The sequence below is a fragment of the Gastrolobium bilobum genome, unplaced genomic scaffold, assembly GCF_033153095.1.
Source record: "Gastrolobium bilobum isolate Gb01-03AN ecotype WA unplaced genomic scaffold, APGP_CSIRO_Gbil_v1 utg83583, whole genome shotgun sequence".
NCBI lineage: Eukaryota > Viridiplantae > Streptophyta > Magnoliopsida > Fabales > Fabaceae > Gastrolobium > Gastrolobium bilobum.
In genome coordinates, this window is record NW_026896548.1 from 210,455 (window position 1) to 237,998 (window position 27,544).

The window sequence follows — 27,544 nt, forward strand, 5'->3', positions numbered from 1 at the left end:
TGATCTAACAACCATAAAAGTGGTTGTAACTTGTAAGTATAACATCTCGGTCTATCAAAACAACCAGAAATATTTCAAAAAAGATAGGCATACAACGTATACAAAGTCCACACCCCTCTTTATCTCAAAAAATAGAATGTCCTAATCAACCCACGGCTATTTCATATCTATTGTCCATTGAACCCGCTCTAAACAATCCTCATTTTGCCGATATAATCATAAAAAGCAAGAAATTTAGGAATTTTAGACCAAACTTTTGATAAATTTTAATTTTCAGCTAGAACAGCACCAACTCTTTGATATATTTTTTATTAGTTTAGATCAAACAAATGGTGCTTAATCTTAATATAAATTAGTGATAAGTTATTGTACATGACAAGAAAAAATGTGAAATTAATAGAGTTGTGTGTGCACAACACTAATAAAGAAAATTAAGATACCAGATTGAGTATTTATGAGATTTAATCATTTATTTATAAAGTTTAACGGATAAATCTCAAAAGGAGGAAAATGAGTTATAGCAAGTTGATCCAAAAAATATAAACAAACTGATGTCACAGACAGGTGACCAAATGTGGATAAGCACAGCAATTGGAAGCACTTGGAGTAAACGCGAGGCGTTGCTAAAAGTGACTCTTCGTTATCTTCTTGTGCATATGCCTTCATCGTTGGAATAACTAGTTGCATAGGCCATAGAGAATCTTGTACAGAAATTTTAGAGTGGAAAAATTTTCTTGTTAATTTGCTTCTAAGAGAGAACTTGCTTTATCAGTGGAACTCTGATAGCATATTTGCCTTTAAAGGAAACAAAAAATCTATATAGCTAGATTACCGTCTTAGCATTTTGATATACAAGAAGTAATTAATGGTAATAGAATATAATTGGAGCAAACCTTTTTTATGTTGTAATATAATATTGTGTGGCTATATTATTAAAAGAATTTGACATTTCAACATTTATTGCTTTATTCATGTTAAAACAATTGAAATTTTATGTATGACTTATAGTAGAGACACCAGAAACTTAATTTTTTTTTTATATTTATTAAGAATTGACGTGTGATTCTAAGATTGTAGTTATATATGAAATTTATAATCAATCAAGTAATAAAAAAAAATAGGAAATGAGTTTTTGTAGGATTGACATGGGAAAGATATAAAGAATGTTTCAAAAAAAAATGTAAAAAATTATTTTTATAATTATTAATAAAAATACATCAATTGAAAATGAAAACAAAAAATAATTTAGACCTCGTTTTCCGTCCTAACTCGATTTGGACATCACGCGATTGTGTATGTTGAATTCGAGATCAGGGATTGCATTCATGGGAAGAGATTAACTGTTAGATTTAAGGGTTATGTTGATTAACCCAATAACTTCAAGTTGAACAGACTGATACTTTGCGATTGCAAGAGTAGATGCATCATATTCGATCAAATGCTAGGCTATCGCCTAAAGAGGGTCCCTAAGTGAATGCAGAGATTCTTATTTGTTTAAAGTCAACCACGATTTGATATTTGTCTATCCGATTATGGATATCCTAGGAATCCCAACTCTGGGTTAGTTGTTTTTAAATTGAAAATTCCCTTTTTACGTCTTGCTGTATTTTTAGTCGAATTGAAAAAAAAAAACTATTCAATTTTTTGTTTTTAATCAAGCAATTTAGTCCCTTGTAAAATTCTTGAAAGACGACTTAGGTTATCAAGTGAGTTTCATGAAGTCAATTTACTTTATAGAGGTAATTAGGTCAGTATAAAAAAATATTACTCATATAATATTGTTGACATAAATAAAGTTGTATAATAACTTACTATATATAGACAAGACAAGGAAGATACAAGATATGTATAAGAATAAATACTCTTTTTTTATTCCTAACAAAAAAACATAATCCCCATTTTAATCCTTTATTAAAAAAAAATCAGTCTCAAGGTCGCTAGGAAATTCAAAGTGAATCTATTTAGTTAAAATAGTGGTCCATCACAAATTCAAAATAAGCCTATATTAGTCCTTTAAAAGGACTTAAATAGATCCACTTTAAATTTTTTAAAGACCAGCCGACTATTTTTTTTTGTAAGAGACTAAAATGAGAATCATGTTTTTTGTTAGGGACACAAAAGATTATTTACTATATATATATATATATATATATATATATATATATATATATATATATATATAAAGATATTACACTCGAGTTAGGCCATAAATGTTTTTATATATAGAAATGATTCACTCGAGTTTGGCCATAAATGTAAAATGAACGCTGCCAGGCCATTTGGAGAGATATAATAAAAATCATTCTACTATGTTTACCTATCAGATTAAACAATTTTGAGAGAGTTACTTCGTGTCATGATACTAGAATTTCAATTGCAAAAGATTTATAATCCACCATATTCTTCTAATAAAAAAATTAAGTGCATGTGAAATCTCACTTCTAATTAATGAATATTTTCTCACTTAAAATCTTTTTCATGCATCACCCACCACAATTAAAAGGACTTCCTCACCTAACTCCAGAGGTAGCAACCAGTTCGAGAATATCTTACACGGACAATAATATACATAAAACTAAAACTTACACATACAATAATAATATAGATAAAACAAAATTCATAAAAAAAAAAAAACATGATGTTGTTATCTTATGAAGACACGCACCAAATACGATTGCGTCAAAGTCCAGACGGCAATAACAAAGGTGGGTCCACACTCTACGCATGAAAATCTTAAACAAACCGATTCACAAGTCACTTTGTGTTCCACAGTTCCACTTCCAACCGTGGAAGCAATGTCTATCTCTTTGTTCATCCCTTTACTTCACTGACAATGATTCAATCCTCCTCCTCTATAAAGACAAGCGATAACACACTCTTTTCAACTCATTATTTCCTACTTTATCTTTCACAACTCTCTTTCTCTGTCTCTCAGACATATATATACATGTGAGTTTTTTATTTTTATTTTTATTTTTATTTTACTCTCAAAGCTGTGAATAAGTGACCCTTTATGCTTCTGAATGGTTTTGTGAACTTGATTGTATTATGGATGAGATCTGCTTCTCTGTGGGGTGTTGTTGATTCATATTCTGGGACCCTTTTTTTTTTTTTCTTTTTCTTTTTAATTATGTGAAATTTGACCCTCTTCAGAAAATGGGGTGGGTGCAGCTACCCTGCAATAATTTACTGTTCATTTCTTTGAATGTTTTGGACATTACTTGAATTCAGACTTCATATATATATGTACCATAATAATTGCAGTCAAATGAATTTCAAAACCTGTGGGTGCCTTGCTTCCAAATTTAAATTCTCATTTTATTGATTCTGTGTAGTGTGTACTATGTTTGCATTGTTGAAGAACTTTTCAATTTTGGATTTTTTTTTTTTTAAAAACTAAAGTTGACTTTACAGTTCCATCAAATTACTGAAATGACATTTTTTCCTTTCACCATGTAAGGCTTAGCTGCAACTATCTTGTAACTTAGCCTTAATAGTTGTACTCCAAAAACAAAGGGTTTTGTCATATTGTAGGATCAAGCGGTGGGGACGCATTAGCTGTTAACTTGTTATATATGTTTCCTTTTTATGTCCAACCCTTATTACATCACATGTTGTTTTGTTTTCAGCTTTGGTTTTTCAGTTTTTTATTTTTTGTTAATTTTTGTTACCTTGTGTTGTTCAGACTGCAGATAGATTGAATGTTGTGAACAAAAAAATGGGTTTATCCAAGGCTTCATGCTGTGTTGCTCAGCTCCAACTGTTCATAGTGATTTGCCTTTTCTTCCAATGCTTTGCTGCTAAAAAACATGCTGACCTGAACACAACTCTGACTGTAAATGCTTCTGATGCATCTGGAAGGCTAATACCGGATACTCTTTTTGGAATTTTCTTTGAGGTGAGGATAAACATGCATCTAGCAATTGACCCTTTTTGTTTTTCCTCCACTCCTTTTTTAATTAATTTTTTTTTCCTGAAACTTGATTACTAAATGTTGATCTCCTTGTTCTGCTTTGTATTTGGCCTTTTGATATCTAATTAGGCTTAAGCACTCAGTCACTCACAGACAGTGTGTTTGATCATGCATAACTCATTAACAACAGCAGTAACCACAGTAACAATTACAGCAAGGTTTATTCTCCCATTGCCTTAATTAACATAGAGATGCAGTGCTACTGAATTTTTTTATTTTACTTTTGGACTAAGGACATTAAATTTTATTCTCAAGAAGAAATTATTCAATCCAATTCAATGGGGTTGTGTAATATTCATCAATGTCATAGTATGTTTGATTATAACATGATATGTGCAGCACAATTTTGATGTGATGTGGAAGTAACTAGTTTTGATGATTTCCTGTAATATCTTTCAAGCTTACTCTTATTTGGTGTAATGAGCAGATACTACCCATAAAGAGAACAAATATTGTCCATATTAATGCGTTTTAATAAGTAAAAAATTATTTCAATTGTGCTTATTAGTTCAAGAGTCATCCTTATTTCTAGTGTATTATACAGTCTTCTTTTAAAAGAATTAGGATAGAACCTGTTCTATGCACGGGTTATCAGAGAGATAGGTCTGAAGATGAAAATGAGATAATTGATTGTATCAATGATATGGATATTTTAATTGTAAAATTAATAGTCAATATGAATTCAGGCAGTTGGAATTAAAATAGTTATAATGAAAGGATAATAATAAGTCTTGGGCTTCATATTGTTTGAAGATGAAAAAAAGAAAGGGCAAACCCTGGTGCACAAGACTCCCCGACTTGCGAGAGTAGGGGTGAGGATCGATTGTACGCAGTTTTATCCTTGTTTTTTGCAAAGAGACTTTTTCCCAAACTCCAAACCATGACCTTCTGGTCACAATGAGCAACTTTATCACCATTCCAAGCTCGCCCTCAAAGTAAAATACAAGTAAAATCTTCAAGCAGATTGACTTCCCCTTCCCGTTGCATATTCTACTATAACTATGCTTTACAAGCTTAGTGCGTGTAACTAAGTCCTAGATATAGTCAAATTTTTCTGCCATCTGAAATAACAAATTACAGAAGACTACGTGAGGGGTTATGTATCAAGATAAAGGGCTTGTCATGTAAGTAGTGGTCATCAGAGTCTATATGACTATATTTCTCCATGAATTTGATGAACAAGTGAAAGCCTATCAACTCAAAATATAAAGAGCATTTTCATCCTCGGAACCTGTGTTCATACCAGCATAGCCAACTCTAAGAGCAACTGAGAATGTTTAGAATTCTCCCTAAGTGAGAATTTATAAATGAATGCATCTTTTTCCATGGTTAATATCTGTACCCAATTCAGCTGGACTCTCATCTACAGAAAGATAAAATATGAAGCAGGAGTTTCTCATTGAAGGTAAGAGACAGATGCTGGCATCTGATAATGCCACCTGTCTCCTTCCAGGAACTCTCCCTTAGTATATATATATTGTAAAGAACTTTGGGATACACCACCCCAAAAGCTAGCTCAAAGGGTGGGAGTGTCCAAGGCCTTATAAACTCCACATTAGTTGCTCATACAACCAATATGGGACTATATTATATCTTTACACGCCCCCTCACAGAGCCTCGCCGCCCCCCATTTTCTCTTGTGGCGTTTCTTCTTAGGACAGGTAGGCTGGGCCTGTTGCATTGTCCACTCTTCAAGCCCAATGGGCTCTCGTGTGAGGGGGCGTGTTGAGATATATAGTCCCACATTGGTTGTATGTGCAACTAATGCGGAGTTTATAAGGCCTTGGACACTCCCACCCTTTGAGCTAGCTTTTGGGGTGATGTATCTCAAGGTTCTTTACATATATATAGATACACATTCTATGTTTGCCAGAACGATATTTATACCTCTTTCATGCTTCCAACCTGCATCAGGTGAGAAGAGATTATGTTGTTAGTAGTTGGATGAATTTAACAAGTAGAACAATCATTAAATTATTATCATATTATAAAAGCTATAATATAACATCTTCTGCGATGCAGGATTGGGAGTTATTGAATGAACTTCATGAAACTTGGGATTATAGAAAATTACCTTTTACTTTGAGTGTGCATGTTTGTATTCAATTTGGTAATGTCTCAATCAAATATCAGAAAATGACCAATTACTTGAATTTAATCTACAGGAGATCAATCATGCTGGAGCTGGGGGATTGTGGGCTGAGCTTGTGAGCAACAGAGGTCATTTCCATATTCTCTAAGCTTTTAAATGACACAACTATCACTGGAAGGTTTCTCCAGGATATTTCTTTTCTCTTGTTTACATGTTCAATTACACAACGTTCTACGATTCATTGTACTTTATAGGAAACATGATAATAACTGAAAAACAAAATCAAAAGAGAAGAACTTGGAGGCTCCTCTAAAGTGAGCTTGTCTCTAAAGTGAAGAAGTAAGGGTATATCCATCCTTGATTTAATTTAAAGTGTATCTTGTGATCTTAACCCACTAAAATTTAAAGGTGGATACACCCTTGCTCACTTTAGAGAAGTTTTTTCTGAATTCATGATACACATACCTGTGTAAGGGTTCCTGCCTTTTGCTTTTCTTAGTTTTGGTGTCTATTAGAACATTCTGATAGATTTTTCACTGTTATTTAGGTAATATGTGTTTTTTTCTTCCCAATAACCTGTGAATAAATATGAAATAATATTCAAGCAACAATTTAGCCACTCTACAATCAGCTTTCTTTTGTTTTCCTTTTTCTCCTCCACTCACTGTTTTGGTATCTTTCTACTTTTTCTCTTACATAATATAATGTTGGGCGAAGAGAAGGGGCTTGAGGTGTCTTTTCATCACTTTCTTAAGGGGATTCTGTTTTAGATATGATGGATGATCTTACTTTATCAATGATCAAATGTGAACAAATGGATGTATTGTTGTTGACCTTGTTCATTATTTGTAGGTCACCGTTTTCAAGCATAACTGAAATGTCAAGAATTATTGTTTCAGGATTTGAAGCCGGGGGCCCAAACATTCCTTCGAATATTGATCCTTGGTCAATTATTGGGGATGAATCATCTGTAAATGTTTCAACTGATCGTACTTCCTGCTTTGACCGTAATAAGGTTGCACTTCGATTGGAGGTGTTATGTGACAGTAAAGGTGACAACGTATGCCCAGCTGGTGGAGTTGGTGTTTATAACCCTGGTTTCTGGGGCATGGTGAGACTAATTGATACCCTTGCATCAATTGGATCCTAAATCCTATGTGCATATATCTCCTGAACATGCTAACAAAAAACTAAATAAGATTAATCATAGTCTTAAAGTTTGTGCTTCTTTTAGTTTCAATTTCTAGGTTGCAATTTTTTTTTGATCCTTATGTGATTATTTTCATTCTGAGAAGGTGTTTTGTTATTATTATTTTTAATTCCTTCATGGCTGTGACTGCAAGTATCTATACTACTTTGATCTTCTTTCAGAACATTGAGGAAGGGAAGAAATACAAAGTGGTCTTCTATGTTCGTTCAACAGGTTCACTTAATCTAACAGTTTCATTGACTGGATCAGATGGTGTGGGAAACCTCGCTTCAACTGTAATCACGTGAGCTGCATTTCTATGTGCTAGAGATTTTGTCCGCATAATTTTAATCCGTGAAGTCATCTTTTGCATCTATGAGTAATACCTAATAATTGATCTTGCAGAGGTTCTGCATCTGATGTTTCAAACTGGACGAAGATGGAGACTTTATTGGAGGCCAATGCAACAAATCATAACTCAAGACTTCAATTAACAACAACCACAAAAGGTGTGATATGGTTGGACCAAGTGTCTGCTATGCCCCTCGACACATATAAGGTTGTATTACATTCTGAATTTGTTTACTTTTACTGGATGAGATATTTCTTAAACCCCAGTGCAGCTTTGTGTATGTGTAGAAGAAATTAATTTATATCTTCTTCTTCACGTGTTTAAAAAAAAGGATTAATTTGTACATATTCTAGTTGTGGAAAAAGCCTCTCCACTCACAGGGGTAAGGCTACCTACTTCTGATCCTCCATATATCCCCACAATAGCAGGAGTCTGGTTAATGGGCTGCCTTTATTTTTAAATTTGAAATGATAACATTTTATGGATAATTAGGTTGTTACAGGCGTCAAAGCTTGATTTTGTTTTTATATTGTGCATTAATTTTATGCAACTATTACTTTTATAATCATTAACATTAATATGTCTTGATGATTGTAAAACTAACATTGTTTATTCACAAGCACTTGTAGTGGTAAGGGAGGGAAGGGAAATTAATTGTTCTCTTAAAAATTAAATGGCTTGTTAAGGAACCTTCGTTCTTCTTTTCTTCCTTTGTTATTTTTTATACATCATCCTTAAATATACCATATATTGTTCTTCATACATCTGTCTAATTGCATGCCATTTGATACGCAGGATATGAGCATTATCAAAATAATATTAGTTTAAATGATGTTTATAAAGATTTAGATCTTATCAGTTTATGTGGATTATTCTTTATAACAAAAAGGATAGCCATTCTTTAGAAATAAAATATTTTATAACGAATATAATTAATATTGTATCGGTATTCCCATGATGGAATTATGTTTAGTTACTTGTGTAAAGCCATTGCCTTTCAGTATCTGATGCCACTGTTGATGGTACTGCATTGTCCTCCCCCCACCCTGTTAGTAACATCTTCAACCTTGGCTTGGCACAGGGACATGGTTTCCGTAGTGAACTTGCTCAAATGCTGGCAGATTTGAAACCAAGATTTATCAGATTTCCGGGTATGAATAAAGTGGTTCACATTAAGAATTTTCAAACCTAGATTTTTTAAAATTATTCTTTATATATCTTATGCTTTGCTTCTTCTCTTCCCTATGTGCTTTTAGTCTTGCATCTCCAAATGTGTATACTTGAATGAGGGTGTGCTTAATAGCAAAAGGTGGAACATAGAGAGGAAAGTGAGGAATTTTTTGTTTTTTTAATTACTCATAAATACATGGTAGAGAATGTACAAAATGAAGAGAATGTTAATCTATTTTAAACTATTCTCTACTTTTTTCCTGCATCAAAGTGTGAAATAATTTGAATCTCCACTGCAAAAGTTTCATTTTGTTTCACTTTCAGCTATTACTAACAAAAGCCAAGAAACTAATGACTTTTTTAATTTCTGAACTTCGGTTTTCCTTTTTTCTGTAGTACTTGCTTTTAGTTATGTTTTAGTTGTCACTTTCTAAATTGGCTTCACACTCCAAAATTACTTATGGGGTTATGCAATAAGCTGTAAGCATATGATCAGTATTACAGGAGATTCTATGGGGCTTTTCTATCTTTTCTGGAATTGTGATTTGGCATATTTCTCATAGTTATGTATTTGTTTAAAAAAGCATGAAGAATTCAAATTAATGATATCCTAATTATTTGCATTTACCCTGCCATTTCAAAAGGACCGTCCAAATAACACTTAATCAACATTGTTGCTCAAAGGCTTGGAACTTTTCTCAAGTTCTATCTAGTATGATAAAATATCATATTCTTTTCTTTTGTTAAAGCACAAATTAAGGGGAAATTTTGTTAGTCGGCACTAGAAGATAAATATTTTCTGAACTGGCTTGCCTAAGGTGTGAAGTGCCCTGTCTTTTATAGAATACAGCAATCAAACCAGGCTCTATGTTAGGCAACAACAGGATAGGATGCAGTATATAAAAGTAGTTGTTATGCCAGCAAGGAATTTGAACATCCTATTTGCCTTGGAATTTGAGGAATGTAAATGTTGAGAACATCGCATTTTGTTTTATGAATGGTAAAGTATTTAATGGATATTATAATTGCAATTCTTGACATTTAAACTGCATGGTTTTGATTTTTTGCCCTGCAATGGATTAATTGTGCTTTATCTTTCATTTATTTGGTTTTCAAAGAATGATTTCCTTGTTTTTCTTCCTCTTCTTATTTTGATAAGGGGTTGATTATGGTATAGTTTTTGAGCCTTGATGGACAAAGGTCATCTATGTATTGTTTAGGATCTTTGGTATATGCATAGTTTAAGTAAAGCATGTTTGGTAATTTCATATATCCATATCACACTTCTGATTTGTATTCGCAATCCAATTACTGATTAACCTAATTTTTGGGAATGCTATTTTTCATTACATTTTATCAGGTGGTTGTTTTGTTGAAGGAGAATGGTTAAGAAATGCATTTCGGTGGAAAGAAAGCATTGGACCATGGGAGAAGAGACCTGGACACTTTGGTGATGTTTGGATGTACTGGACTGATGATGGACTTGGCTATTTTGAGTTTCTCCAAGTAAGTGTCTCTTTTCAAATATTGGTTCCAAGGATTATGATTTTCCTATTAAGTTGAATTGCTTTTCGTTTGTGCTATGCTAGTGAAATAATATATATTGTTATTGTTGAGCAGCTTGCAGAGGACTTGGGTGCATTGCCAATATGGGTATTTAATAATGGTATTTTTTTTTTTTTTTTTTTATATTGTTTATCTCTGTTTACTAAGTTTTCTTTCTAACATGGTCAATTGGTAATGTCTTTGTTTTCTAATTGAATATTTCATGCTAGGTGTCAGCCATAATGATCAAGTTGATACATCCGTGGTCGCACCTTTTGTGCAAGTATATAATCTCCCTCATATTTTTTACTTTTTCTTTTTTAGTTAAAGAAAGTTAGTGTAAAAATTCATAGATAGAACTTGAAATCTTGATTGCAGGAAGCCCTTGATGGAATTGAGTTTGCGAGAGGTGATCCCACTTCGAAATGGGGTTCCATTAGAGCTGATATGGGACATCCAGAGCCATTTGACCTAAAATATGTTGCTGTTGGGAATGAGGATTGTGGAAAAAAGAACTATCGAGGTATGCATGTTTTTCTTATTTATTCTTTTTTTTTTATTCTTTCATAAGAAAATGTGATATATTCTTTGCTAACATACACTAATACTTTGGATCATTTATGCCAAGATGAGGCTCAAAAACTTTAGTTGGATTTTTTAGTAATGTGATATGTGCAGATTTCTATTGAACTGTTCTGGATTTTATAATTATTTTTTCTTGATTCAGAATTCAGATTTATCTGATGCCACTTCTTTTTCTGTTAAATCTTTGATTGACCAGGAAACTACCTGAAATTCTATAGTGCAATAAAACAAGCTTATCCAGATATCCAAATTATCTCAAATTGTGATGGTTCTTCTAAACCTTTAGATCACCCGGCTGATCTGTATGATTATCATGTAATATCTTAGCACGACTTCTTTGATCCACTTTGTATTATATTTTCACTTCAGTTATGAAAATTAATATTTATATTTTATATTGATCCACCTTGTGTATTATCTTTTCTTATCATCTGTTTTTATGATTAGATTTATACAGGTGCGAATGACATGTTTTCTAGAGCTAACGTGTTTGATCATACATCACGTATTGGTCCAAAGGTTTTATCATCTCTATTAAACACCCGTCTATTTTATTGGTTACCGGCATATGTCATGCTCGATCTGTTTGATCACTTTACAGGCTTTTGTTAGTGAGTATGCTGTGACCGGAAAAGATGCTGGGACGGGAAGCCTTTTGGCTGCCCTAGGTGAAGCTGGGTTCCTTATTGGACTAGAAAAGAACAGGTTTGAGAAATTTTCCTTAAGTGTTGAAATTTTTATTTTTTTTACCAAAACAAATATGCAGACCATATGCGAAAGATTTTTATAATAAATCGTTAATTACCCTTCTGACTGAGCTTTTGGCCCAAGGCGATAGGCAGGCTCAAACAGGCTACATTTGGGCTTAAGTAAATGTAGTCTGTTTAGAGTGTTGTCAAGCTTGACTTCTCTGTTAAACATGAATCACTTAAAGTTTGACAATGACTTTTTCATTCAAATGAACTTGTTCTAATGTGCCCTTTGTGATTTGAGCTAGCAAATCATTTATCAACTCTATATTATTCATTACTTTTTGTCCTAAAAAGGTTTTATCTTAAACTGTCCCTTCAATGATTTTGTCCAATATAGAATGGGCTTTCCGCACATCTTGTGAGCACTCTTCAAGATTACCCTCAAGCATTGGAAAGGGCTCGATTAAGTAGATGTAAAGAAAAAAGAAAAATTACTATCAACATTTTGTAAGAATTACTGAAGTGGGGATTCTTCTTGTTTCAAGCTAAGAAGAGGAAAGCTGTCTGTTATCATATAAGCTTTGTTGCAATGGAGGGGAAGACTATATCAATTACAACCCTTTTAATGTTTGCCAAAATACTTGGCATTTGTATCATACCCTAAATATAAGATTTAATAGAAAGATGGTCCAGTCAGTATGAAATCTGAGTTTCTGATCTAGTTCATTTACTAGTACTCACCATTTTATTTTTTCTTTTCTGGTGCAGTGATGTTGTCAATATGGTTAGCTATGCTCCACTTTTTGTAAATGTGAATGATAGAAGGTAATATTTTATGATTTTACCTGGAAATTTCTATCATCTAATCTTCTTCTTTGCTTTTTGGTCTAGCCTTTAGATTATGCACTAAGTTCTTTTATTATGAGTAGAGGTTTTATGAAAAAGCTGCCACAGGAAAATAGACAAATAATTTGTTAATTTCTCCTGAGGAGGCATGATTGTACTTGTGAAAACAAAGACAATGGTTAATTTCTTTCAGATAGCCTTTATTTTTATTTTTTTTAAGTCCAGCCTTCCATTAAGCCAGAAGTAAATTATATGTTGATTCACTCTCCTTATGAATAGATAAATCTGTTATAGTACGTGTTGGCAAAAGGATGATGAAGTAGATTATTAACTATTTCATGTTCTTGCTTGAAGAACAAAGTGTCTTCAGAGGATTTTGTTACTCTAAATATCATTGGGAAAAAAAAAATGATGATGGTGAAACTAAGATTGTGTGTGTTTCTGTTATTAGGTGGAACCCAGATGCAATTGTATTCAACTCCTTTCAGCATTATGGAACTCCTAGCTATTGGGTGCAGCAATTTTTCTCTGAGTCAAGTGGAGCAACACTTCTTAATACATCACTTCAAACGACTTCCTCAAATTCACTTATTGCATCAGCAATTACTTGGCAAAGTTCTGTAGATAAGAACAATTACATACGAATAAAGGTAACAGGGACATACATATTTCTTAGTCATGAAGTTGTCTTTGAATGAAATGCTATTTGAAACTTGTCTTTCACCATCTTCCATGAAAGTGACACATTGTTTTATTGAGCTGATTAATAAACAGATTTGTTTTGTGTTATAATTCCTTTCAATAGCTCTATCATCACTCTGGAGAATTGACTTCTGCAGGTTGTGAACTTTGGTATCAACACTGTGAACCTCAAGATTTCTTTTACAGGATTGGACCCAAACTCAGCACAGTTATCTGGGTCAACAAAGACTGTACTTACATCTACAAATGTAATGGATGAGAATTCCTTCTCACAGCCAAAGAAGGTAACTCAAGCTTCTTTCTTTCCAAACGTAAAATTTGTAGTTAAGAGTTCTTGTTCATCTCCATTTTATAATATGATTTTCTGAATCCTATTCTGTGGATTATACTAATGTTCTAACTCCTTGCATGAACCATAGTTGCATGGAAATCTCACACACACACACACACATATATATATATCTATATATATAGAGGTAGGATCCTTTTGACACCTCATCTGAGAGTCGTTAGATCAAAAAAGATCAACGACTCTGATTTGTAAGCATGTGACACCATTGATCTTTTTTTATCTAACAACTCTCAGATGAGGTGTCAAATTTCTTGAAATTTGACACTGGTATCCAAGGATCTTACCTTATATATATATATATATATATATATATATCACAATTACATTAAACATAGTTAACTTGGTCCTTTTTGAATCTATTAGTGAACTTTTTTATTAACATTAGCTTATGATTAAAGGTTGAAAATAGTTATAGCTATTGAGGAACCATGTCAAATTAGCTTATGCTTTGGTTATTTTTTATAATGATTCAGGTGGTGCAAGTCCAGCGTCTATTTCAAAATGTTGGGAAGGACATGAATCTCATAGTCCCACCACATTCATTCACATCATTTGATTTGTTGAAAGAATCCAGCAATCTGAAGATGAGAGGAAGTGATTCGTCCACATGGTCTTCTATTTAAAGTAATAAGAAATTATACCAAAAAAAAAAAAAAAAAAGAAAAAATAAAGGGGAAGGAATGGGATATATGCAATGGTTGCAATTATCTATATAAGATTTGCATATTTGCTAGTCTACTTTGTAATGTAAACTAAACAATGTTGGGTTGTAAATAATAATTATCGGGTTTCATTTAATTTCAGCTCTGTTCATTTCAAAGTGAATATATTTTCTTTAAATTAATATTAATAGTTATATACTTAATATTTACATATCTTTTATGTAGTACAATGTTTAAAAAAAAAATTCACCAAAAAACTTTGATATCGATGTCTACAAGAATGAATTTTTTATATAAAATCATATCATTATCAATATACTGAGGTTTTGAACTTCGCTAAAAGTAGAAACTTTTTCATATGTACTTTTTTTTTTGGGGTAAACTTTTCATATGTATTTAATTAAGATGTAAAAAAGGTTAATGAAACATTATTGATATAATTTTTTATTACAATTATAATATTTATAGTTCATGTAATCATGTTATTTTATCCACTTCAATGAAGTTATTATTATTTTTTATCTATTATGTTTTTATCGTTCTTCCTCATCCATCTCACGCGGATTCACATTAGTACACATAAAAAATAAGCTTTTTTTAAATAAAAAAAATTAATATGCAATATTGAACAATGTAACCTAACCTATTTAACAGGTATTATATAATAAAATAAGAGTTTCGATTTTCTTAGGAGAAAATTTTCTCATATTATAAACAGATCTTATGTGGGGTCCACATCTATTAAAAAAAAAACAAAAAAAAATATTACACAAAAATTGAAGAGTCACTAGTAGAAAAAAATAACTCTTGACATGAAAAAATATTTTCCCATAAAATAAATACACGCATGATATCATTTTGAACAAGAAATGAAGCAAGTTCACACTCAAGAAAGAGAATTTTCTACTTAGGCCCAAATCTCATGGTTATTTTTTTATTTAATCCCATATTCCCATTATGTACTCTAAATTCTAATTATTAATTATAATTTCTAAAATATAACAAAGCTTTTATGCAAATATATATGTTCAGTGGCACCACTAGGGATAGCCTAGTCGTGTTAGATGTGTTTAGGGAGTGTTAGGTTCGCTGTTCGATTCCATGTAATATTCAAAAAAAAAAATATATGTTCAATGATGTTAAATGTGGGTCTCCGTACATTAAAATAAACATTGAACTTAGGAGCGCCGTAACAGGTGCTACGGTAACTCTATCTCACTCAAATATACTTTAAACTCGGATCTCTGTTAATTGTTGGCCAAGTTATCTATTCATTTATTTTTTCCGAAAAGTTCGTTTTATAAATACAAAGCCAAAAAAGAAAGAGACCAAGACAACGAAAATGGCTGGCTTATTACATACATACATTGGTGTTGAATCAGATAGAAAGTGTGAAAACAGAATGGCTTTTTCAAAGTCTTATTGCAGTTTTCTCTGGTTCTACCTCATCATAGTGGCTTGTCTTGCTTTTCAATGTTGTGCTGCTCCTAACCAGACTTCAACTCTAGTTGTAGATGCTTCTAATGCATCTGGAAGACCAATGCCAAACACTCTTTTTGGAATATTTTTTGAGGTGCAAAAAGATTATATATGATGCTAGTAACTGCATAGCTTCTTCTTCACGTCTTTAAACATTAAATATAATAAAGTTTTTAATGTCATACAAACTTAAAGAGTTATTGAAGATTATTGAATCTCCCTAGATAGTGCATGGTTAGACAAATTGTTAGAGTATAATATAAACCATTAAAGAGACTTTCACCTATCAGTTTAAGCTTTTGGTTGAATTGATTCTTTACATGGTATCAGAGCCTTGTATCCCGGGTTCTTTGTGGAATTTCTTAACATAGGTAGGTCGGGCTGATGCATCATCCAACTTTCAAACCCAATGAGATTTCTTGTGAGGGGCGTATTAGAGTATAATATAAACCATTAAAGAGGCTCTTACCTATCACTTTAAACTTTTTGTTGAATTGGTTCTTTACACAAATATTTCAAAGTGACCAACCAAAATCTTGAACTTCTTTTGCAGGAGATCAATCATGCTGGCGCTGGAGGATTATGGGCAGAGCTTGTCAACAACCGAGGTCATTAATTTCCATATTCTCTTCAACTTATTACAAAAGTATTTATCTAATATAATATAAAAGTTTAAAATAAAGTCATTAATAAGACAAATTTAAAGTTTTGGGTTGAATTTGTTATCTTACATGATATCAGAGCTTGTGATCGAGTGTTTATGAGTTCGATACTCGCCGCTTTCACTTTTCTAATATTCTTAGTGATATCAGGCCTATTCATTATTCACCTATCAAGTTCAATAAGTTCTTGTGTAATATGTGTGTTAGAGAAGGCTAATATAAAACTACTAAACAAACAACACACAAGAAATATTATTGTTGCACAATCTACTTCACAGGAGATAATACTTAAGACAAAAGTATTTTAATTGCATTGCATTCATATTTAAATTTATGTTTCAGGTTTTGAAGCTGGGGGCACACAAGTTCCATCAAATATTGACCCTTGGGTTATAGTTGGACAAGATTCATCCATTTTAGTACAAACTGAACTTAGTTCTTGCTTTGAACGAAATAAGGTTGCATTAAGAATGGATGTGCTCTCTGATAATTGCCCTTCTGATGGTGTCGGTATCTCTAACCCAGGTTATTGGGGCATGGTGAGAGAATAACTAATAATATTTCTTATACAAACTATATTTCTTTGTTCTTTTTCTTTTTTTATTTGACAGTTGAAGTTAATGCTATGTGCATTTGTTTTTATGAAGTTAATTTGATTTGCATCTTATAACAAAAAAAAAATCTTGTTTCAGAATATTGTGCAAGGGAAGAAATACAAAGTTGTTTTCTTTGTTCGTTCAACAGGATCATTAGATATGACAGTATCATTCAGAAATGCACAAGGTGGAGGGGTATTGGCTTCTAGTACTATCAAGTGAGCATCATGTTTTAAAATCCTTGAGAGACTCTATGCTCAATATATAGCATAGAAAAATGTATCTTTTGTATCTGAGAATTATACAAATAATTGATCTTGCAGAGCTTCTGCTTCAGAGGTTTCAAATTGGAAAAGGGTGGAGACTACATTAGTAGCAGTTGCAACAAGTTCTAATTCTACCATTCATTTAAGAACAACAAAAAAACGGGTGATATGGTTAGACCAAGTGTCTGCTATGCCTGTCGACACATTTAAGGTCTCTATTTTTCCATGTAATAAGATGAGCCTTTTCTAGCTACTCTATCAAGTTCTGACTAGAATGACAGTAACTTTTTGTTGGCAACACTCAATTTTATTTTATTATTAGTAAATCTTCAAACTTGTCTTGGCATAGGGACATGGTTTCCGAAGTGACTTGGTCGATATGCTAGTAGAGTTGAAACCAGCCTTTCTCAGATTTCCAGGTATACATAAATAAAGAGATTTCAGACTTTTCACCTTATTGCATAATTATTGGCATGCATTATGTACTATCTTTTTGGAACAAAGTAGATAATTATGGTAAATAATAATATGAAAATGAGTTGGGCATATTATTTAACTCTTAGTGATCCTTACTACTTACTCAATAACTAATCAGTTTTAAGTCTTAACAAATTCAGGGTAGATTCTGTGATGGATGTAGCATTACACTATCTTTTTTTATTTATTGGGATATTGAGTACATATTATAAGTATGGCTTCTAAAAATCTTATATCATTCTAGTTTGTCTTTTTAAGTCATGACGACATAAAACAACGAAATAAGTTCCAAATTCCAATAATGCAATATCTTGTTTTGCAAGAGGTGGCTGTTTTATTGAAGGACAAACATTAAGAAATGCATTTCGGTGGAAAGATAGTGTTGGACACTGGGAACAAAGACCTGGGCACTTTGCTGATGTTTGGAGTTACTGGACAGACGATGGATTTGGCTATTTTGAGGGTCTTCAAGTAGGTCCAATTAAACTTATAATAGCAATCACATTTTGTTTTTGTTGTGAAATTCAATCATATGATACACCATTTTTCTTGTGTAGCTAGCAGAGGACATTGGTGCAAGGCCAATATGGGTATTTAACAATGGTATTTTTGCATTTCTTTCTATCTGCTTTGTTTTATTTTTTGTATGGAGTTACGATCATTGCTTAATTTGTGGATTTGTGCAGGTATCAGCCATACTGATACAATTGATACAAGCGTCATTAGACCTTTTGTGCAAGTACATTTTCTTACTCTTCTTTCTTCCCCATGCCATATTCATGTTGTTGCATTTTCCTTGTTTTTGAAACAATGGTATAGAAAAATTTCAGTATGTTATTTTTCCATTATCTTAATTGTAGGAAGCCCTTGATGGCATTGAGTTTGCAAGAGGTTCAGCTACTTCAAAATGGTTTTTATATATATATATATATATATATATATATATATATATATATATATATATATATGTTAATCAGTATTCGAAACCCTAATAGCCGGTTAATCCGATTTTGGGTTTGAGTCCCTCTATCCTTATCAAGAGTTGCGATTCTCAGAAATCGAATTCACTATCTTTAAACATGTCAAATCCTAAAGTCTAACTGAGATCTCCTTATTATTATTATTATTATTTTTTGATATCCCTTATCTTTTTTTTAACTATTTACACTCTTTGACTTCAATATTATTATATAATTTTCTTTCGATCCTTTTTATTATTATTTGTAGGTTGATGATCCTTTATGACTGAATAAATGTTAAAAGGGGTTAATCTAATATTTTTTTAAACATTTTTATTGATTAGGTAATTACCTGGCATTCTACAATGCAATAAGACAAGCTTATCCAGATATTCGAATTATTTCTAATTGTGATGCTTCTGCCAAGCCGTTAGATCACCGGGCCGATTTGTATGATTATCATGTAAAAATAATATCCTATATATCTCTCACAATTCACATTCATATGTAATTTCAATGTTTCATTTTCTTTGAAAAACAATGTGTATAAATTTTGGTTTTGGTTTTTGCCCTTCCATTCATCATTTCTCACACTCTTTAACATTCTTCCAGACTTATCCTACTGATGCTCGAAATATGTTTAATAACGCTCATATATTTGATAACACACCACGCAATGGTCCAAAGGTTTTCTAATCCTTTCTCTCTTCTTTCTCTATCATAGTTTTTGTTTATATTATGTATGCATTTGATACTTGAATTAATGCCACAAGTGATTTGAATATCCTATACAGGCTTTCGTGAGTGAGTATGCTCTAATTGGAGACAAACAAGGTAGGCTTGGAACCCTTTTGGGAGCTGTGTCTGAAGCTGGTTTCCTTATTGGATTAGAAAGAAACAGGTCAACTGCACCTTTCTATTATTAACCTGTGCAAGATATATATTATTCTTGCTTTAATCTCTTTAAAGAGACATCATCCTAATACAACTGAGCAAACTTTGCACTCTTGTCCAAACTCAAATGAAGGGATGGATGTACTTATATGATACTATAAAAAAAAGCTAAATTTTTAAAAAAGAAAAGAGCATTTGGCCTTTTTTTTTTTTTTTTTTTTTTTTTTTTTTTTTTTTTAAATATTACAATTAGTTCATCGCTTCGTGACTAATCTGATTCAGGACGGGTCCTAGGATTAAAGTTTTAAACCCTTCCAAAGACAGTACTGAAAAAGATCGAACACATGTCTTTCACCCCCACCTGTTCAGTTTTCTGGCGCCAACTGAGCTACCATCGTCTCTGGTGTATTTGGCCCTTTTAAAGTAAACAGAATACTTTACAAATAAAAGTATGTGATTATAATCCTAGATTGAAAAGTTAAGTAATTAAATTTTAATAACCACACAGTTCATTATATATACATGTGCAAGTATTTTATCATAATTTCAATAATTGATTTTTCAATCAATGATTATAACCCATACTTTTGTCTCTAAAGTGCACTCCTCAAATTAAAGAAAAAAAATGTATTAGTTACACTACATAATACTCACCATTCCCTTTTTATCATTTCTGATGCAGTGATCACGTGGTAATGGCTAGCTATGCACCGCTTTTTGTAAATGCAAATGACAGGAAGTATGTCTTTTTACCATAAAATTTCTATCATCTCTTTCCTTCTTTTTCCCTGTAAATCTATTGAACAAGCGATATGTTCTGTACCTGAAGTTATGGAAAATAATAGTATGAAGCTGCCAAGGGAAAATACACAAATGATACATTTATAAGATGATATTGGAAATTGAGTTCAAATGCTAAGATAAGAGGATTTGTAAATTAAGTAAAACTGTTGTTGCATGTGATGGCAACGCTAAGATGTGTCATTTTTTTATTTTATTTAATTATAGTTGGAACCCAGATGCAATTGTTTTTAACTCCAATCAAGTTTATGGGACTCCTAGCTATTGGGTGCAGCATATGTTTAGAGAATCAAATGGAGCAACATTTCTCAAATCACAACTTCAAACACCTGATTCTACTTCAATAGCTGCATCTGCAATTCTCTGGCAAAATCCTCAAGATAAGAAAACTTTCTTAAAAATAAAGGTAATGCATGCTCTTAATTGCTTTTAGTTATTATGTATTTGTTGTCCTAAGGAGTTACACGTGTGTACAAATTATAGGAGCAGATTAGTATATCTTTATATATTTTGGTCTTAATTATAGATTTGTTATTTGCTACCATTGCTGCAATTGACTTGTATAGGTTGCAAACATGGGGAACAACCAAGTGAATCTCAAGATTTCTATAAACGGATTTGCAAGCTCAAATCTAAATGAGTCAACAAAGACTCTGCTCACATCTACAAATGCATTGGATGAGAATACCTTCTCAGACCCAAGAAAGGTTCACATAACGTTTTTTGTTTCGCTTTCTTTTGTTATGAACTTGTTATATATAATTAGACTAGTATGTGGACTAATGTCAAGTTATCTTATGTTTGTTTTGTATACAGATAACACCACAGCGAAGTCCACTTCAGAGTGCTGGCAACGAAATGAATGTCATACTCTCTCCAGTTTCATTGACACTATTTGATTTGTTACAATAAGCAATGATATGGATACAATTGAATGGTAGAGTTTGATTCAATTGTTAAGATAGTTAGACTAGGTTTTTTATTTTTTCCCTCTTATGAGATGAGAGTACAGTTAGAGAGGTGGCAATATTTGTACCTTCAGGCCCCCTCATTTTTTTTTTCTTTCCATTTTAACAATGTAAATTTAAAAGTTATTTTGTATTAACTTATTAATTCATGGGAGTTGATGATTCCTTTGGCATTCTTTGCTGTTAAAGTTCCATTATTTTTCATCAGCATTCTTGTCAGAACATTCTCCACTATATATATAAGAAAGTTTATTGATTGATTGTGAAGTTGTGATTCTATATTTTAAAAATGTGGGCCTTAGCATATTAAACAAATTTTATCTAAAAAAAAAGCATGGAAAGACAAATATAAAGAATAGAGTGACTTTACAAAAAATCTAATAACAGTAAAAATAAATTCTATACTGATCTGGATAACATACAATGGGCTCACCAAGGGCTAAAACCCAAGAGATTAAAGGCCCAAAACACATAGGGCCCAAACAATGCGCGATATATATATCACACATAAAGAATTAGGGGCTGCGATGGTTTCATGGCGTCCAAACCGCCTTGAACATGACTTCAGAGTTAAGGAATAGGTTAATAAAGCACGCATAAGAAGCCACTGCGCCACATAACAAATACATAAAGGACAGCTCCAACTTGCCACCAATCTACCCAGATAGCTTGACATAATAGAGATAAGGCCAGAAAGACACTAGCTGAACCTGCAGCCCATAAACAGCCAATCAGAAGGCATACCAACTACCCAAGGCGATATCAGATTCACTATATAAACAAAGGGTACATACCCAGGTATAATAATCTAATTCAGTAAGAATATCACATGAGCCTGACTTTGATACTGACTTGAGCGTCGGAATGTCATTGCAGGTACCCACCCTAGATAGGCTCATCGCGCCGAAGGAGAATCATATCCATCTCACTACAAGCAGCCAACAACAGTCCAAGAAGCAGATAATCCAACCCAAAGTCTTCTCTCATAAATTGTGTGTGTGTTGCGCTCACGGCAAGTGCACCGGTCGTACAAGTAATATAATGATTAAATAAGAGATCGTTCCCACGAGGATTATATATAATACCCAAAACTTAAGCATTTAATTGATTAATTTTAATTAAATAATTAAGCATGTTTTAGTGAGTAAAATTAAGTATAAGGCTTAATTAAATGAATCTGAGTCACTTTGGAGTTAAAAAGTGTACTCAGTGAAAATTAAGGGGTATAAATGGGTGTAGGCAAAAGTACCCAAAATATAAAAATAAAATTAGAAACATTCCTAGAAAAATATTTCAGACTTTTGGGTAAAGTTTGGTAATTAATGGAGTCGAACAGATAGATGAACCGATACCCGCATTATTCCACTTAACATGTGTTAAGTGATAAAACAACACAAAAGGACCCCATTTCCCACCCAACCCGTCGAGCAACAGAAAGGAAAAGAAAGAAGAAGAAGAAGAAGAAGAAAGGGAGGGAGAAGAAGAGAGAGATGAGGGAGCTATTCTCAACCAAATTTGAAGATTCAAAAGCCTAAATCACTTAGAATCTCGCCCTCATCCTTAATCCAAGCTTGGTTCTTAGTGGGGAGTGTTGTGTTGTGAGATTTTTCCTCTCAAAGTTCCGCCCCTTTGTGAGAGTTTGGGATTTTGGGAGCTTCAACCTCCATTGGAGCTTGAGGAGCCATCAATCCTTGGTTGTGTGACCATTGGTGGTAAGATTCTAACCCTTGAACCTTGTTTTCTTGGAAAATTTCATGGTTAGGGTTTAATGAATAGTGTTTTAGGGTTTTTATGAAATGTTGAGTAGATTGGCTATGTTCAAGGAAGAATGAGGCTTAGAGTATGTTGTGAAAAATGCTAGGAATGACATTTAATCGGTAGAAATGAGTTTATAGTGTTATTTTAGTATGCTTTGATGTTTGGAGAAATCTAGGCTTGGAACTATGGATTTCCTTGCATTGTTAGCATTGTTTGATTGTATTCATTGTGTTGATAGGATTGAGGCAAGAGGACCAAGTGGAGTGACCAACTCTTGGGGTTGTGTGCAATTGAGGAAAGCTCAAGAGCAAGGTAAACCTTTGGACCTTGGGGTTGATCCCATTGTGTGTTCCACCATACTCCATTGAGGAGAAATGGTTTATGAGATGTGATATGTAATTATGATAGTAATTGTATGCTCATGCATTGATTCATGCATTGATACATGTTATGATTGATTGATGATTATGGGTTGATGTTTGATTGTTTAAGAGTAATTGAGGAATGGTTATAGAAGTAGCAATAATGAATGAGGTAAGGGTTGAGGATTGTGATTGAGGTTATGAGTGATAGTATTATGATGAGGATAATTGGTAGGAACTTCCCTTGGAAACAGCCCTATGTGGATCTGCATGTGGTTAGAACCTGAGAGGAACAACCCTATGTGGATCCCTCTTGGAGGTTCCTAGATTAAGGAAAGGACTTCCCTTGGAAACAGCCCTATGTGGATCTCCATGTGATAAGAGCCTAAGAGAAACAGCCCTTAGTGGATCTCTCTTGGAGGTCCATGTGATGCTTGCTGATAAGAACGTGTTAAGCTATTATGATTATGTGTACATCGAAAGTGAACCTTAGGGTGGAGTGATCTCCAAGGACCTCTGGTTTACTGTGATATATTCATATATCTCACCCCGTGTTATAGGGACCCCCTTTCAGGTAAGGAAGCTGCAGGAGCCTCTGATGGCAAGTGGCCCTATTGGCAGTAGATCATGCACGAAGAAAATGATGTTTTGATATCATACATGTTATTTTGTAGATTTACATGTATAGGATTGATCATTGATAGCATTGACATATGTATATCTCGTTATATTTGATGGACTTAGCCTATGATCATGCCATTGGATATCTCTTTTGTTGATGAGAGCCAAGGGATGGTCATAGCCTTTTGTAGCTAAGTTCCCCGTTATGTAATTAAACTTGTATTAATGCTATTTACTGCAAGGTTATGAATGCATGATGAATATTGGAAATGTTGAGTTGAATTGTCTATTAGGAGCTAAGCTGCTAGATTGGGAAACGTTGAGAAAACAAAGGTTATGCTGCCCAATTTCCGTTAAATCAATGATGAGAGGATGAGAGTTAAGCAATGATATAGGGATATCGCAAGCTTGTTAAATAGGTTGTAAATGTGTAGGATTGATTCCCCAAGAAAGATACATGAAAAATATGAGTATAGGAAATTGCCCAGAAGAGGGGGCTTAAGCCTGCAAATGGAGGCTTAAGCTTGCTCAGGGGGCTTAAGCGCCCATGAGGGGGCTTAAGCGCCCTGATGCACCTGTGAAGACCAAAAGCTCTCTGCCGCCTGGGGCTTTAGCGTCCAAAATGGGGGCTTAAGCGCCCAGGTAGCGCGCTTAAGCGCCCTTGGTGGCCAAAAAATGTGAATTCCCTCTGTCTGTGGGCGCTTAAGCGCCCTGGAGCGCGCTTAAGCGCCCTGCCCGCGTAGTTTTTCAGCATACACCTGAGTTAGTAAAATCGTCATAACTTGAGCTACAGAGCTCCAAATGAGGAGCGGTTTGAAACCACGCGTAGCTAACCAAGAGATCTACAATATAGTAGAAGTTGAGAAATAAATAAGAAGTAAATTAATGGTTTAAAAATGGAGTAAGAACTTGATGTTAAGCTTGGTTTATCTGATTCCACAAAGTAATATGGTTATGATCACGCAATTGGGCATTAGAAATTCGACATGTTTTAAAATGAAAAATTTAACCGGATTTTAATTGAACCCATGTGATTGTAACTGCGCTTAATATCATAATGCGATGTTAACAAACCGGTTCTAGAACGGGGTTTTACATTTTATGGTATCAGAGCAGTTTCGTGGGGAATAACTGTTAGCTATTGTTGAGTATGCTTAGTGTTTGATGCTTTTTAGTTGTTTTAGTACTCTTGATGATTATTGCATTTGTGATCACTAAGTGTGGGCCTGATCAACTCACTTCTTTGTGTAACATGTGTAGTGACATGATGAGGCACCGAAACAACCCCGGACCATCAAACACCAATGCTCAGCCAGAACCTGTTTTGGCTGCTCTTGTGAGGCTCAGAAGTGTCCGTGGGGCAACGGGCGTACAACCTGATCCCGTGGCTGAAGCTCTTGCAGCCGTTCAGAGGGAGTTGGCTGCTAGCAGGCAAGCCAATGAAAATTTGTTAAAGACAAATGAAGACTCGCGGATTGCTATGACCGTGATAATGACCGAGTTGAGGACATTGAGGGGTCCTAGGCCCGTGAACCGGCAACCCACTCCTCCTCCTCACACTGCTACGCCTTCTCCACCTCCTTCACAAGAAGAGGGTGTAGCGGGTAACAATGAAGGTGAGGGTAGTCACCATTCTGGAAGTCATAGTCATCACACCGAGGTTCGTCAACCTAGAGTTGAGAATGTCGGTGACCATGAAGTGGAGGAAAAAAGATTGATGGCTTTCCGAAAACACAAACTTCCTTCTTTTAAGGGAGGTTATGAGCCAATGGCGGCTGCAAAATGGCTCCAAGCGATGGAGAAAATCTTCAGGGTGATGAGATGCCCTGATGCAATGAAACTAATCTACTCCGTGTACATGCTGGAAGAAGAAGCGGAGGATTGGTGGACTAATACCGTACAGCCCCTAGAAGCTGAAGGCCGGGAAATCACCTGGCGGTTGTTCGAGACATTGTTCTTGGATAACTACTTCCCTAGGGAGGCTAGGGAACAAAAGCAGAATGAGTATAACGATCTCAACCAAAGGTCGATGTCTATTGACCAATACTTTAGTAAGTTCAATGAGTTGGTGAAATACGCCAACTATGGGCGAGCCTTACCCATTCCGGCCGAGATGACCTCTAAATTTCAATGGGGTCTGAATGAGAAGATGTCTCGGAAGATGTCAAATTGTGATATCCGTGAGTTTAGCAAATTCGTGAACCAATTCCGGAAGGTGGAAGAAGTTTATGGTGTGCCGAAAAGTAAGAAGTCTTCCGAGGCACAAGCATCTGGTGCTAGTAGAGCAACTGGCTCTACTTCAGAAAAGGGTAAGAAGATGGATGACAGGAATATCAAAGAAAAATTGCAAGCTAGACAGTCTGAAGAAAAGTTTAAAAGAAGCGGGAGTCAACAGAGTTGGGACAATGAAAGACCTATTGTGCCAAAGTGTGACAATTGTGGCAGGCATCACAAGGGCGTTTGTTTGATGGGCCAGAATGTATGTTTTAAGTGTGGTAGACCTGGTCACTATGCGAGGGATTGTCCCCAGATCGTGGGACGAGTTGCTTATGTGCAAGTGGTCTCTGATCTTCCAGCAGCGGCACATGTTAGCATTTCGACCCAACCCCAGCTAGAGAGGTTCCCATACTTGACGGGAGGTATGACGCATGTAGATTAATATGACATGCATAATTTATTGAGGTTGGAGCCATACATGCTTAGACTGTGGACTCAATTATGATTGTGTGATTCGTTATGTCTAGTAATTAAAGACTAGACTATGTATTGATTGCTAAAAGATGGTAAGTTGTATGCAATGACCTTTCCATGAATGTAGTGGTAGTATTACCTCCATGAGGATAGTATCCTATGAGATAGAGAATTCTCATTAAAGGTCTAGATTGAGGGGAACTTTCCTTGGAGTTAGCCTTCGGGACCTCCTTGTGGTCAGATAACTAAGAGAAACAACCCATAGCGGATCTCTCTTGGAAGTTCCATCAGATGAGATTTTATGTATGAGGTTATTAGTAGGACCGCAGAAGGTCAGGGTTAAATATCAAGTGAATAGGTATGACCCTTGAGGAAAATGAAAGATAAAAGTGCTTGAACATATTAGTATCACCTAATTATAAAACATAGATTGAATCATGAATAAAACATTTCATCTTATGATAAGATGATGAGGAAAAGAGGAACTGATTAATAGGGTTACTTCGGGAACACAAGAAGAGTTCTCCGATAAATCCATAGATGATTGAATGAGTGGTTTTGTCGATTTTGAGGACAAAATCGTTAAAAAGGTGGGGTGAATATAATACCCAAAACTTAAGCATTTAATTGATTAATTTTAATTAAATAATTAAGCATGTTTTAGTGAGTAAAATTACGTATAAAATTAGAAACATTCCTAGAAAAATATTTCAGACTTTTGGGTAAAGTTTGGTAATTAATGGAGTCGAATAGATAGATGAACCGATACCCGCATTATTCCACTTAACATGTGTTAAGTGATAAAACAACACAAAAGGACCCCATTTCCCACCCAACCCGTCGAGCAACA

At 34.0% G+C, this 27,544-nt stretch overlaps 1 protein-coding gene and 1 pseudogene across 1 annotated transcript; both read left to right on the plus strand.

The window, feature by feature from the left end:
* Window positions 1–2,777: 2,777 nt before the first annotated feature.
* Window positions 2,778–14,296, plus strand: LOC133300464 (alpha-L-arabinofuranosidase 1-like). Its single transcript, XM_061500020.1, has 18 exons — window positions 2,778–2,949; window positions 3,686–3,898; window positions 6,139–6,193; window positions 6,965–7,176; window positions 7,437–7,558; window positions 7,660–7,813; window positions 8,688–8,757; window positions 10,137–10,282; window positions 10,397–10,442; window positions 10,552–10,604; window positions 10,700–10,844; window positions 11,103–11,221; window positions 11,354–11,425; window positions 11,508–11,611; window positions 12,367–12,423; window positions 12,896–13,094; window positions 13,284–13,430; window positions 13,972–14,296. Exons 2-18 carry the CDS (start codon window positions 3,719–3,721, stop codon window positions 14,119–14,121), a joined length of 2,031 nt encoding a protein of 676 aa, XP_061356004.1. The 5' UTR covers window positions 2,778–2,949; window positions 3,686–3,718; the 3' UTR covers window positions 14,122–14,296.
* A 1,266-nt stretch (window positions 14,297–15,562) lies between these two features.
* Window positions 15,563–21,206, plus strand: LOC133300465 (alpha-L-arabinofuranosidase 1-like; annotated as a pseudogene).
* Window positions 21,207–27,544: the final 6,338 nt, after the last annotated feature.

Coding starts and splice junctions, on each gene's coding strand:
- LOC133300464 (XM_061500020.1), top strand. CDS start 3,719: ATGGGTTTATCCAAGGCTTCATGCTGTGTTGCTCAGCTCCAACTGTTC. Junction 10,443..10,551: donor AATATGGGTATTTAATAATG/GTATTTTTTTTT, acceptor ATTTCATGCTAG/GTGTCAGCCATAATGATCAA. Junction 13,095..13,283: donor ACAATTACATACGAATAAAG/GTAACAGGGACA, acceptor TGACTTCTGCAG/GTTGTGAACTTTGGTATCAA.